The 15,034-nt window shown below is 44.2% G+C and overlaps 1 protein-coding gene across 5 annotated transcripts in view; it reads left to right on the top strand.

Moving 5' to 3' along the window:
• CNPY1 (canopy FGF signaling regulator 1) overlaps window positions 1-15,034 on the top strand; it is a 153,809-nt gene that overhangs the window by 133,173 nt on the left and 5,602 nt on the right. For 3 of the 5 annotated variants that reach the window (XM_055115556.1, XM_057302792.2, XM_003816349.4), the window contains 2 exons: window positions 11,820-12,023; window positions 13,793-13,889. In XM_055115556.1, the coding sequence (XP_054971531.1) occupies window positions 11,820-12,023; window positions 13,793-13,889 (301 nt within the window). Of the gene's footprint in view, window positions 1-11,052; window positions 11,186-11,409; window positions 11,545-11,819; window positions 12,024-13,792; window positions 13,890-15,034 lie in introns of those variants that run through there. The other 2 variants (XM_055115557.1, XM_034965337.2) reach the window with 2 other exon arrangements.

Here is a 15,034-nt window from a genome sequence, read left to right as displayed (position 1 = left end):
CAAAGTGCTGGGATTATAGGCATGAGCCCCCGCACCCAGTCAAAGGGGAATGTTTCATGCCCCAAATTTAGAAACATAACCCTCTTTCAAGATCTGGGTATTAATGAACATAAAGAGAACCTTTAGTCAAATGCACAGTGTCAAGAGGGAAGACATTTAATGTCATATCGAGATTATTAATTTTTAAATAATGAAAAAGTTTTGTTCAAATGGAACAAAATTATCTCACATCTATCTGCTTTTTAAAAAATAAGCAGGGGCCAAAATGGAAACAAATGACGTGAAGGACTTAAAAGAGACAACTGCTGTAATCCCAGCTACTCGGGAGGCTGAGGCATGAGAATCACTTGAACTGGGGAGGTGGAGGTTGCAGTGAGCCAAGATCATGCCATTACACTCCAGCCTGGGTGACAAGAGTGAAACTCTGCCTCAAAAAAAAAAAAAAAAAAAAAAAAAAAAAAAAAAAAAAAAAAAAAAAGAAAGGAAGAAAGAAAGAAAGAAAGAAAAAGAGAAAGAAAACGAGACAACTGGTGGCCACTCCCAGCAGGCACTAAGAAATGCCCTGGGACCGCATGTGGGTGCTCTCGGGCGGCACAACGAAGCTCACACTATCTGTCCTTCTACCATGGGCTCTCGCCTCCAAGTGGAGAGGATAAACAAGAGCCAGAGGCTTCAGAGGAATCCCAAGCAATGAACTGCCTGTTCCTCTTTCGAGAGGGGAGACCATTACAGAAATTCACAGTGTGATTTGGCTTGCAGCTTATTTTATAGATGTCTCTGTCTTAGCTGAGCACTCTTCCATTCCTCGGCCAGAAATATGAGCATACGGGAACGTATACCTACGGCGACCTGGTTACCCCAAACTTAGGAATATGTTCCGCAAAAATAATTCTACAGGAAAAAGTGATACAGAAATCCTCATAGCAGAGTTACTGATCATTTTTAAAATGTTGTCAATACCCCAAATGTCCCAAAGTCAAGGAACTATGAGAGGAGCTATGAATTCTTATTGAGCACTCTGTTGCCACTAACTGTGGATATGGAGGCTGTGTAATACCACAGAAATGTCTGAATTCAGTGTGAATATGTGGGGTGGAGGATAGAGAATTAGAGCTACATGTGGGTGAAGGCTGGAAAGAGACACTTTGATTTGTCAGGATGCTAAGACTGTGAGTTCATTGTTTCCCTTCGGGTTTGAATTTCATTACTTGAGTAAACAGGCAAACAACACAAAGGATTTTATTTAACAGGAACAATATTAACTTATTAATAGTCTTTTTTTGCCACTGATAACAGGTCAGGTTTGGATTCAATCTGTTCTTTATACTTTGCACCCATTTTTCTTCTTTCTTTCTTATTTATTTATTATTTATTTATTTATTTATTTATTTTTGAGACAGGGTCTTGCTCCATCACCGAGGCTGGAGTGCAGTGGTGCAATGTCGGTCCACTACAGCCTTGACCTCCTGGGTTCAGGTGATTCTCCCACTTCAGCCTCCCAAGTAGCTGGGACCACAGGTGCTCGCCACCATGCCCAGCTAATTTTGTTTATTTTTTGTAGAGACAAGCTCTCACTATGTTGCTCAGGCTGGTCTCAAACAAGAGATCAAAGGATCCTCCTGTCTTGGCCTCTCTAGTGCGGGATTACAGGCACGAGCCACTACACCCAGCCTGCATCCATTCTTTCCAGTCTGGCAAAGATGGTATGAACCTGGGATCCAGGAAGCACTAGGCAAGCAGCAAGACACAGGTCACCCCTTTCCCGGCCCCTGGGGTGTGGTGGCCTCTTCAAACACTCCAGGTGTTCGCTGATGACCTGCCCTCTCTCTACCTGAAGTGACGACATGTCTGGTCACAGCCTATTCAAAACTTGGTATTTCTTAAGACAAAAAATTTTGCAGCCAGGATAAGATGCGGTGTGTTAAGCGTTGAAACCCATTTCTAAACTGGAATTGGATTTGGCCCTAGAATGACCTGAATTTGGTGGATCAGAGAAAACACGACCCCTTTTTCTTCCCGGCATTTCTTCCTGGATAGTCTGGCTGGCATGTGCCTGCGCGAGGTAGCCTTCCACCACACAGGCTGCCCGTCCCTGAGTACTGGAATCCGGTCCTGCAGGGTGAGACCCCGGACACCACTCACCCACCTGGGGAGTGTGCTGCAGAAGACCAGAAATGCAGGAGAGAAAATAATGACACGAAGGATCTAAACCATTTTAGGAAAATGCCCGGCCCTGTAATACAGTAAAAGATCTTACTCTTAAGACAGGTGCCAGGAACCGCTAAGATGCCATTTATCATCCTTCTCTGCTTCCTTGGTTCTCTTTGAGTGCCAGTGAAAGGTCCACCCTAGAGCTCTCATTGCTTTCGAATGCACACTATTCAGCACTCAAGACACTGGTAGTGCCTGGCTCTCCCAAAGGTGCCATCTTTGTGCCTTTTGGGTCTGAGAACGGAGGCATCTTCTTCAGCTCATCCCAACATTGCGTGGAACAGGACAAGGCTGTGAATCAGGGTCTCTCTGGACCAAATGGCCCTTCCTCTGATCTCTGCTGCATGCTTTCTAGATAAAGCACAAAAGCAGAATATAAAACAGTCAGCAGGTAGCCACCATCTTCCTCTTCCTCCTCATCTTCCTAAACTAGCACTGCCCACACTTGGCTGTACTCACAAATCACCTGGGACTCTGCATGACTGATGAGCTCCCACGGAAGCCATGCTGCTGGCCCAAGGACCACCCTTTGAGCACTGCAGATCTGGCCACCCCTCCTGGCAGCTCCCAGATCCTGAGAGGATGGGAGGAGAAGGGTTTCGGCAGAGAGAGCTTCACGGGAAAGCTCTTCAATGCCCGCTGGTGTGAAGGGACCAGTGGGCCTTGGGTCACATGCAGGACGGTGTCCCTCCTTCTGCTCCTCACCTGAAGGGAGAGGACAGAAATCACTGTGCTGCTTAAATGCCTGCCACTTTAAAGGTGTTTAAGATCTAAGACAATGATGGCTATCAGAGATCAAATAAAAACACTGCACCTTTCTGTATCGCATCAAATGTTTTGAAGGATTTTCCAACCAATTACTTGATTAAGGCGGATATCATCGCCCTGGTTCTACAGAGGAGGATGCTAGAAGACAAGAAGATGTGTGGCTGTCCCCGCCCATGGCCAGTGGATAAAAGTGAAGCCAGGCTAGCATTCAGGTGTTTGGGTGGACCCCGAGCCCAGTGCCCCCACTTTGCCGTGTTGCAGGAGAAATTCAGATGATGAACCATTTTTTGCACGTGCAGGTGCAGCCCTGCAGGGACCTTTGTGTTGCTCGGCGTGTGGGGTGGACCTGCTGGCCGCCTCTGCATGGTGTCCAGGCTTCCTGGAGGTGGAGTCACCTGTTCTTGGTGAATGCTCAGATCCATGGGCTTGGGCTGCACCTAGCAGAACTTGAGGCAGGAGGACGTCACGCTGTGACTGTGGATACAGCTGCAGCTGTATAACAAGTCCCACAGACAGGAGCCACTAACAATGGAAATTCATTCTTGCATGGCTCTGGAGGCTGGAAGCCTAGGATCAAGGTGTCTCAGGGCTGGTTTCTCCTGAGGCCTCTCCTTGGCTTGTAGACGGCGTCTTCCCTCTGCGTCCTCACATGGCCGTCCCTCTGTGCGTGTCGGTTTCCTAATGTCCTCTTCCTACAAGGACACTGGCCAGATTTGAAAAGGGGCCACCTCAATGACCCGATCTGATCTTAATCCCCTCTTCAAAGATCGTATCTCCAGATACAGTCTCATTCTGAGGTCCCGGGGTTTAGGGCTTCAACATATGGATTTTGGGGACATGATTCAGCCCACAGCTATGGCCCTACTTGGTCATTTGTGGAGGGCACGGCACATGCAGCAGCTGCTGCAGAAGTTGATTAGGAAATAGAATGCCCCAAGGACCAGCGGCCATGTCTCAGCTAAAGGCCAGGGTGGTGGAGACCCCAATCACAGCAGTTTCAGCCCATCTGCTAGGCCAACAGAGGCAACGCCCACGACAGCTCAGCCCAACCTAAGGGCTTCCCGGAGGGCTGCTGAGGTTCTAGGAGGCCGAGGAGTCACCAGGAGGGAACAGAAGGTGGCCAGGCGGGACCAAGGGAATGGCCCGAGTGTCACCCTGGGCCCAGGACATTCCTGGGGATGGCACACTGGGTCTGAGGCATTGTGACTCTAAGAAGTAGACTCCTGCTGGGCCATCACCAGCTTCCCGGTCAGCTGAGGTAACCCTTGCTCCTACTGGGTGACCCAGCGTTCTGGAGGCACTGGGTGTGCCCCAGGCTGGGGTCGCAGTCTTCTGTGTGGGTTTCCATCCAGCTTAGCCTGTGACTCCTTGAGGACACCGCGTCTCCTGGTCGTCCCTCAGCCTCCTCATCTGAGAGTTCCTATTGAGGTCCCCGTGGTTCCACTCTGGCTGTCATCCTGTGCCAGCCCGCTCCTCGCTGGCCAGCCCTGAAACACTGGGGTCCTCACTTGGGAAGTGGGGTTAAAAACTCTCATCCTCTCCCACTGAGACTGTTGTTTTGGCATAGGTTAAAGTAAATTTGATGCAAAAACTTCTCGAACACTGTTACTGAAACAACATAACTGATTTTTCACAAATGTTCTAGCCATATTCTGCCATCATTCAGAACTCTTGGGAATACCCCTCCTGAAACTGCCCTCTGGGCGGATGGTGTTCTTTAACTCTTGTCTCCCATGGGGGTGGATTTGACTTTCGAGTCACTTGTTTCAGGGTATGGTCAGTGGACCATTCCCTTCGAATCCTGGACACAGAATGAGTCCTCTTAGCCCTGAGGTCTATCAAGGGACAAAGACAAAGCAATAGACAGGGTGCATGTCATGCTTTAATCTGTGTAAAAGAGGAGGGGGGACACACACACGCATGCACGTTCATTTGCTCACACATGTAGACACGTACCTGGAATGTTTCTCACGGGAGGAGATCTGGGGGCCTGAGGGGTCTGGGGGAGGGATGAGCCTTAGATTTTACTCTACCCTTCTGTTCTTGTTTTTGTTTTAAAGAAATCAAATTGATGTATTACTTTTTTCCATTAACAAATGTTTTTAAAGAAAGAGCTGTCTTTCTAGACCCTGGGAACCAGAAAATGAACGCTCATTGAAAAGAGGCTCTGCCCTCCCTGCTGCAGAGAAGCCTCACTTCATCCCAGTTCCAGATGACTTCTCCCTTTCCCCAGCACTCCTAGCCAGCAGCACAAATCTGCCAAGAGACGCACCTCCGAGAAATCCCCAAATCCCCTCGTTTCCCCCAGTCGACTCCCCAGGCGGCCTGGTCTCTCCCTCCACCCTCCACACCTCTTGATTTGTGACTGGACATCAGGGGGTCACGTCGGGCATCTGGGATGCACAGACACCCTGCGGTCCCTGGGTCCCTAGGGTGGGGGAGGTGAATCGTGTCTATTTCAGTGGGTGAGGCGTCTCCCATGGGGGGAGCCCAGCACCCTGCAGCAGCTCTCCAGGTGTGGCTTCAGACATGGCCTGGTGGTCTGGGAGGTGGAAGAGCCTCTTGTTCTCATCACCGAGGCCTGTTCTTAGGATGTGAAAGAATTCCTGGCGGCGGGCGGGGGGGGCGGTGGGGGTGGGCCTTGAGGCCAGGACCAGGATGTGGAGGCCAGATGAGCAGGGACTCTCCTGAGGTGTGGCCCTGTGCATGGACCACAGGTCAGGAAGAGCAGAGGGTCAGGAAACCCTGAAGCCCCTCTGCTTGCAGCGGTCTCTGCCTCCCCGGAAGCCATACAATGTTTTCTGGTTTGCTTGCCAGAAGCCAGCTGGCCCCTTCTGCATAATCCATGTGTGTGCATGCATCTGTGTGCCTATATGCATGGCGTGGTGTGTGCGTGTGTGCAGTATGTGTGTGCTTTCTCATCTGTGAGATGAAGCACGCAGAATTTCCTGACTCATCATCCAGTTCATTTGTCCCTTTTCCTCTTAGATATCTAACATTTTTTATTTTATTTTATTTTATTTTACTTTATTTTTTGAGACAGAGTTTTGCTCTTGTTGCCCAGGCTGGAGTGCAATGGCGCGATCTCGGCTCACCACAACCTCCACCTCCCGGGTTCAAGCGATTCTCCCGCCTTAGCCTCCTGAGTAGCTGGGATGACAGGCATGCGCCACCACACCTGGCTAATTTTGTATTTTTAGTAGAGACCAGGTCTCTCCATGTTGGTCAGGCTGGTCTTGAACTCCCAACCTCAGGTGATCCACCCATCTCGGCCTTCCAAAGTGCTGGGATTACAGGTGTGAGCCACTGCACCCAGCCAGACGTCTAACATTTTATAAGGAAGTCTTGCCATACGCCTGCAAGTATTCAGAAGACCAAGCTGGGAAATGCCCCAACAGATTCCAAAAATAGGACTTTTCCGCTTTTCTAGGTTGGGGAAATGTTTTGCAGAGGTGGTTCCAAACGGATCATCACTCATCAACCATTATGTTCTCAGTAACAAGACGGTGAAACATGCAGATCTTTGTTGGGCAGAAAACTGTAAAATAAGGAAACAGTTGATGACAATCGATGACAAAGGGTTATATTATCATTAATTCATGTTTATTGGACTTCCACTGGGCACATGTTCTTTTCCAAAAATTTTATTTTAATTTTTATGCAGAATCACGGAAGCGTCCTCTTTTTAAACGTCGGAATTAGAGAAGTGTATTTGTCTGACATTAGATGGAGTTCAGTAAATATTTGTTGAACGAATGAACACATTCGCATCATGCTCCGTTTATGCCGCAGTATTGTTGCCTCTGCCTTTTTAGGGACTCTCACTTTCTCCTCTTAGGAGTTTTTGGAAAGCAGTAGGAGCCCTCTGAGCGGTGCCCACCGGAGGGCACAGCCAAGAGGTGCAGTGTGAATTGGGTGCCCAAAGTCCTTGCTTAGAAGATTTTTTAACAGAGGTTAAGCTTATGGTATTTTTCATGTGACAGATTGTATTTCTTTTCATTCTACCTAAAATGTTCAAAAATTAAAGGGTTTATTTTTCAAACTGGCAGAATACGTTTTAAAATAGGAAAGCAAATGCTAGTACCAATTTTGCATTTAATAATAAAAGGAAAGTGTGTTTTTTAACTTCATAAAGAATCAAATTGGTAGATGACCCCCATTTGGAAAGATCATTAATGTTGATTCATTTCGCCTTTTTTTTTTCTGTTTGATCACTGTTAAGTTGAAAATAAGCTCCAGAAATTAAAAAGAAAAATGAATTCTGGAAAAATATCCCCCCAAAATCACATTGTTCTTATTTTATTACCTTTTTTTTTTTGAACAACCTAAGCATATATGTTATTGGTAATGTCTGTGAGTAACAAGAACTGGAACACTTACTCGCAAACTATTTTGTTTTAAATAAGAATGACTTATTTCACTTTAATTATAGCAGGCAACATTTAGGTATTATTTTCATTAAGTATATTATTATTTGTGGTAAATTGTACTGAGACATTTGTGTTTTACCCCCAAGGTCTTATGGACACCACAAATTCACGTGTTTAAATATGGAGTTTACGGTGGCTGGAAGCACTCCCATTAATTCCGTTATATGTGGTTTGGGCTCCCTAAATAATGTCTAGCTAAAACCTCTCTTATTACGTCCAGATGCAATTCATTTTTTTCTGATATACAGAACACTGGAAATGTATCAGCCTTTATATTCCTCATCGAAATGAGTGCCTTTAGATTTCTAATTATATTGTCTAATAAAACTAAACAGTCAATGCTATTTGCATATTATATGAAGAAGTGTCATACAACAAACTCATAGCAGTCAATTAACATAAAAGCTAATTATATATCTCATCAGCTTACAAGAGTTTCTGAATTCATGCTTCCCCTGTTGTAGCCTAGAGCAAAGGAGCTTTGAATTTTCACTTCTAAATATTGACTTTTAACTAATATCAGCAGTGATTTCAATTTTTATGGATGAAAAGTTAGTGATTAAACTAGATGCAATATTGCTACAATGCAATTAAAATTTTACATTAACTAAACCTCTAGAAAGAAAATCTTTGCTACAATGTGAAATTAATTATCAGTCACTAAACAGGTTAAGTACTGGTTTCGTATCTGAAGGACACTCCAAAATAACGATAAAGATGAGTGAAATTTATTGGAGGTTGTCAGACTGTAATGGGAGAGACAGATATACCACAACGACAGTTTCCACTGTAACATAATTGTATTCCTGCTGATTGTGACAGCTATCAAGCAAGAAATTTACTACAAGATTAACAGAGACACAGTAATGAACAAACACGGAGGCATGCTGTAATTGGCCGTTATTAAAGCATTATCATAGAGGTCTGTAATAAACTCCCTAGCTCTTCTCTTCTGGAGAAGCCAAAGCCGGAACTTTCAAGTACTTCTTTCCACTCTAAAGTAGGGCTATGGGTATCTCCCCACCCCCATTCCATTGCTCACACAACAAGCACAGGGTCAGAAGAAACATAAAGGGGGAGAAATAGGCACTACATTTAGGAAGTATGATTAAGAGTTATAGGTGGGGTTCAAATCTGGGAAAAGTTAGGATTGACTTGGAGTGCTTGGGTACTCTAAGATAGCAATGAAATTATCATGGATCATTTTTCTACTTATAACTTGTACCAAACAAGTCCATATGTAAAAGCAATGGCAGATAAGAAAACTGTGCCAGTGCGTGGGTTTTCTCTGGCTACACAGGCCTTCTCATTCATATTTTAATGAGGTTAGTATCTCTGAGACAGTCCTTGGAGGGCAGAGGCAAGGCTCTCTAAGATTACAATAGGAGGTGCTTTATTGACAAGTACTATTCAAAATCCTCACAGTATAGAAAGACTTCGTTTTATTCCACTTGTCCCAATACTTATTGGCCTCTTATAATCAAAACACTTCGAGGGGGAAAAAAAAGCCCAGTTATTCTGTGAACAGTCTTTAAATGTACTGAACGTCGTTCAGCTACTTAGAATCATTTTAAACTCTAATCATGTACATTTGAATAAATGTATAAAGAGCTGTAATGCATAAGTATCTTTTTCTTAAATACTTGCTCAAAAAAATTGATGCTTTGGGATTTCAGGATCAAAATTTTTCTTAATCTTCTGCAAAAATGAACTCCACTCGTCTCATGCTGGCTGTTTTCCCTTTCCTGTTTTTAACGAACATCGTAAGGTAGTGTCTCCGAGCTAGCTGCCAGCAAACATTTTCTACTTTTAAAGAATGTTTACTCTAAAGGGCTAGCGAATCACATCAAAAAGCCAGTCAGCCTTCATAGACTGACAAAATTGTAGAAATTCACACGTTTGTACCTTGCCATAACATATTTGTGTTAAAATAGGCAAAACAGTAGCATATTCAAACATGTCAAATTACACTTTCAAAATAAAAACAATCCACTGGTAGGTAGAAAGTTTTAACATGGGGAACTGTTTCCAAAAGGTGCAACCTAGGAAATAAATCAAGTGGCCCACAGAAGTAAGTTGTGGAAGGCCTTCCACACACAAACATCACAATTTTGCTCAAAACTTATATGCTCAGCAACTTTTGCAAATAGCTCACAATGTTCTGTGAATTGAAAAATTAGTTTTCAGCGTGGCCTCTACTCAACATGAATTAAGTGGTGTATTAGGATGGAATTTGGTGTTCTAATGGAAGGAAGGCCTAAGTTTCTGAAAGCCCCCAGCGATCAGACCCTGGTTCCTCCTGGCTCTGTCCCCATCCCCCCAAGTATCAAGTATGTTTACTTTTCAGATGGGAAACGAGAGTGGGGGAGGGAGGAAGGAAAGGAGAGAGAGAATGAATTTCTTGATTACAGTTAGATATTTTTAAATGACAGCGTCTACTCTTCACTTTCAAGTAAAATGTTACTCTGTTGACATCCAGAAACTACTATGAATATATTGTATATGTATCAGCTAAGGAAATAATACCTAAAATACATGCATCACAGAAAAAGAAAACCTCCGTAATCTTTCCGCTAATGATCTGTCTTGATTAAATTACATTTTAAAATCTGCCTCTGCATTTTATAGTTTTTCCAGTGATTAATACGTGTTTAATTATTTGTTTCTGTAAATTAATAAAACAGATTTTCAGTTTTGTTTGTTAATCTACGTATTCTTTGCATGTTTTACAACTTAATGAAAATTAATGAACGGCATAATTAAAGCGTAAGTAGAACGCTACTTGTGTTTGAAATGTGCACTTTGAGCCACTTAGGCTGCAGTTTTTGACTGTAGACATTTTTAGAGATTAAAACATTCATGAGTTTTAAAAGCGTGGTATTTGAGTGATTAGATACGTGTGGTGGTATATTCTATTAAATAGTCCATAAGCTATTTAACTTCCGATTCGAGTGCCTGGGCCTTGAGAGCAGCTCAAAATCAAGCTCCAGTCGAGTCGTGGGGGAGAAGGGGGGATGTTACCTGTGCACAGGGGAGGCGCAGCTGATAGTTAATCGGCGGCGGTATTTCTCTGACGCGTCCTCTTCCCAAGTTTCTTTTAGAATGTTTTGACAAAGTGGCTTCCTTATTGAAACGGGGGGCGCCGGTGGCGATGCTGGGTGGTTTGTAATGGAACCTGGGTCTCAAGAACACAGGCGCACCCTCCGCCCGCGCTTTCAAGGGGACGCCGCCGCGCCGCTGATGAGATTTGTGGCCAGATGGCGGTGAAGCGCGGAGACCCTTTGTGCGCCCCGAGCGCGCCTGTGAATGTAGCGCGGCCGCTGGCACCGGAAGGGTTCATACTGCGCCTGAAAGGGGACAATGGAGGCTGGATAGATCAACACTGCAGAAATCGAGTTCATTTGTGATTCAGCCCCTTTCACTGCGGTTGTCATGCAAACTTCCTACTTTGATCAGCAGAGGGTGGAGAGGGAAAAAGCCCGCAAAGGCCCGGGCTGCGGCGCGGTCCGGCGCCCTTGGCGGCTCCACGCCCCCTTCCGGAAGGAGCCGCGGGGACGCCGCATCCTGCACCTTGACCTGTCTAGACGGCCCCGAACGTTTTGTCTCCGTTACCAAGGGCGAGGGGTGCTCTTTGACCCGCGCCCGGGGCGGAGGTGGTGGCCAAAGGGTCCAGCTGAATCCTCGCCGAATTCCGGAGGGAGAGGGGCGCGCGGGGACGTGCACCAGCTGTTCCCAAAGAAAGCAGCCGAGGAGCCCGCCTGGGAGATGGGGCGCCCGTCCGTGAGCCCCTTCCTCTCCCAGCCCCGCGTCCACCCCAGCCCGGGCCATCGCGCGGCTGCAGCGCGGGGGACGCGCAGCCAAGGGCAGCCCCGGGGAGGGCCAGACTTTGGGCCTCCCCAACTTCTCCCCGACTAAGGGGATCTGAAGCCAGCTGAGCGCGCGCTCTCTCTCTCGCTCTCTCTCCCTCCCTCTCTCTGTCTCTCCCTCCTTCTCTCTCTCCCTCTCTCTGTCTCTCTCCCCCTCCTCTCTCTCTCCTCTCTCTCTCTGACAAGTAGATGGATAATAACTGCCATTTTCTATGCGTCATGCTTTTTGCTACAAGCTCAGTGATTTCTAAACATGATTCTATGTAGAGGTATAGTTTCTAGTTTGAATGTATTTTTTTTCTGGCCACTTTGAAATATATACACTTTTAAAAAACTGGAATTTACGCTAGCCCCGTAATGATGTAAAGCAGGTCGTTGTTACATTGTAATAACAATCTGCGGTGCCGTCTTCTGTGCCCGTGCTAGGGAAGTGGCACACGTTTGCATTCAGGGAGAGTGTGGCGTTTCCATGTGGACTCGCCGGAAGGTCTTTGAAGTAACATTAACATTAAGACAAGTTTCCTCGCCCTGTCTTTCTTCTTAGATCCCCCTAGCCCAGTCGGAGGCGTTCCTAACGGATCTTTTGGAGAAAGTCTGTGAGCGAATGAACGACTACAAGCTTGAGGAAGACCCTGTGACGAAGGAGAGAACTTTCAAGAGATTCGCTCCTAGGAAAGGAGACAAAATATACCAAGAATTTAAACAATTGTATTTTTATTCTGATGCTTACAGACCTTTGAAATTTGCGGTAAGCTCTCTTCCTTGCAGATGAATCGTATGATCCAGAAACGTGTTTTTGGAACTCTTTTTTGTTGTTTGCTACTCTTGTTGTGGTTGAGTTTCAAGACATGGAACATCAAAATGCACATTAAAATGGCATCTGCTGACTTTGTTGTCTTGCTGCTTAAGTGCTCACCGTGCATTTAGTAACTTGACTTTTGAGACACCTAAGGGGTTGTGGCGATTTGTGGTGATCAATGGACACGTCTCAGTGATACTTTACGGAAGGTGCTGTGCCCAAGTCCCGGGGACTTTAAGACAGTTTTGCAGAACGTTTTGCTTAAACCATTTTGCTCGTGTGGGGACTCCAGAGTGGTCTCAGTCAGTGCTGGTGCAAGGAAGGTCTCTCACAGGTTTCCACATAAGGAATCAGGGGCTGTGGTTTCTAGGTTAAAAGCCAAATTAAAACGAATGTCGCTTTCAAATATCCACAGCCAAATGACAGAGGGAGAGTGATGCAACCACCTCTTTTTTTCTAAGGCTTGACAGAGGAGGGAGAATTGTATCCTGAGTTAATTTGAGTATTCTAGCCCAAACTAAGTTAAACAAAGGCTTAGGTATGATAGTTGGCCTGATGCCAAATTTCCTTCCGGTATAATGTTGATTTTTTGTGAATGCTAGTCTCTGGCTTGCTAGAATATGCTTGGCAAAATACATTGCAATATTTTTCACTTTAGTCAATGCTGTTGAATCAGACAAAGTGATGGGCAGTCCTGTTTTAAAAAATGTATTAAGTTCACACATTGGCCAAAATACCAGGCCTGCTGAAACCTTGAAATAAGGGCTTTAGCCGATTTTTAAAGATTTTATTTTAACTAGAAAGTAAAGGCAATAATCAGGGTTAAAAGTACCACTGAATAAGAATGACAATAAATACGTGTGTTTGTATTTCACAGGTTTTAAATAGGCACATTACAGTCGAATTTAAATCTTTTAAAATGCCATTAAAAATTTTTAGAGTCTTGCTTAATGAACTCAGAAAGTGATTTACAAGTCTCTAGTGAATACCACTGGGTAACTTCACAGCTCCTAAAAGTATAACCTGGTAGTTCCTTAACAAAGAAACATACTTCAGTTAGAATTTAAGATTTTCAAATGCAGGGGTGTATTTGAGCACCCTCTTCGCTGAAAGGTCAGGTTTTTTTTTTTAAGTGGAGTGAAATTTTGGATGGATCTCTAAATAGCATGAAAAGACACTTCCCGAAGTAACTCTCAAGTGTGTTCTCCACAGTGAAATTGAAGATGCGTTTGTTCTGATTGCTGAGAAGCCTTAATTGTTTTCACACTTTCAAGCCACAAAATGGATTATTATGTTAAATCACAAGGAAACTGGTTTAATCATTTCGGGGAGCTGTGGTCTTCTTCTTCTTCTTTTTTTTTTTAGTTTAAAAACCGTTGGACTTTTCAGCTCCTTAGATAGGAGGTCCATTTCTTCCTATGACTTCCATTCCAATTTAAGGAAGCGAAACATGCAAAGAGATGTTCCTTCCTCAGGCTCCCACGTCTTCCAACACAACTCATCATTTACTTAAGCCCCAGGAAAATGATGCAATTAACATTCTGGGAAGAGGGTTAATCCAATGCAATGATGTATTAAACCAAAAGGGCGAATAAAAATGGACCACCTTGGTTACATGATTTCCTATGTTTAGCTAATAAATTGTTGCAAAGTCCTTCCTAACAAAGTGCCCCGCCAGTGTGCGTCTATCCACATATGTTGTTATTATGTTTCTACAGTGTGAAACTATAATAGAAGAGTATGAAGATGAAATATTCTCACTTATCGCCCAGGAGACACACTATCTAGCTGACAAGCTGTGCAGTGAAAAATCAGGTACTGTGTCTGATGTAACATGTGCTCGCTGCTCGCACACCCTCTCTCTCTCACTCAGCCTTGCAGCGTCTTGTTTGCAGACCGAGCCTCGCTGCCTCTCTGCGATCCACGGCTCTGACACAGGATCCCCCGTCTCCGCTGAATCAGAAACGACAGCATGTGAGAGAAAACAGATAAACAGAAACCACAGGGCTGTGTGGCCTTCCTCTTTGTACTTTCTTTCCTCTACATATTAAGTGAATTCAAACATTCTTGATTTCCAGTTGTTAAGGAGAAAATTCTTGTTCAGAATTAGAAGACTCCAAAGCACTTTCTTTTTAAAAACTTTGAGAGAGAGGATTTTTCCATCCTGGACCAGGGAAGGAGACCCTCACTTCATGGCTTGAGTATCTGCTACAGCAGCAGAAGGTGCGATTTTTATTTTGTAAGAACTTTCTAAAGTTTTTTTGTTTGTTTGTTTGTTTAGGGGGATGCTGGATTTTTTTTTCCAGGTTCCATTCCTGCATCTACTTCTTAAAAAAAATTTTTTTCTGGCTCAGAGGGTGGAAAATAATAGTTAATTCTTAAGCATATACACACACTCAGAAGCTGGAAAAAATGAGCAGAATTTTATTTATAATATACAAAGTTGAAAGCGATGGTCACTGACTCTCCGCTCTGTTGTCTGTATGTAGACCTTCTAGTCCCCTAACTTGGATGCTTGTTTAATACATTTATAAGAATGGAGTACACAGTTTTGCATTCTTTTTGGATATCTTTGGGAAGAAATGAGTGAGTAGATATGAAGACAATGATTTAAAGCCAGTGGGGTACTTTTAAACAATGTGGAAGTTTGAGACAATTAGCATTCAGCAGTTGTTTACAATAAAGTATATAATACACCTACATCCATTATATCAAATGTAGTGCCAAAGTCCTTAAAATAACAGCTACTGCACATTTGTAGATAAATATTCATGTCATCAAAAGTTATTAAACAAGAAGTACACAAATCTCCCATTAACAGAACAGGTAAAGTTTTGTTTTTTTTTTGTTTTTGGTTTTGTTTTTGTTTTTTTTGCTTATACTCTGAGTAGATAATTGGGTTGTTTCTGTTTAAAATCCAGTTTTAATGAAGCTTGCAAAAGAATACAGTGAGACGACGT

The sequence above is a fragment of the Pan paniscus genome, chromosome 6, assembly GCF_029289425.2.
Source record: "Pan paniscus chromosome 6, NHGRI_mPanPan1-v2.0_pri, whole genome shotgun sequence".
NCBI lineage: Eukaryota > Metazoa > Chordata > Mammalia > Primates > Hominidae > Pan > Pan paniscus.
Note: the sequence above shows the minus strand (reverse complement) of the source record. Positions and strands in the feature narration are given on the sequence as shown.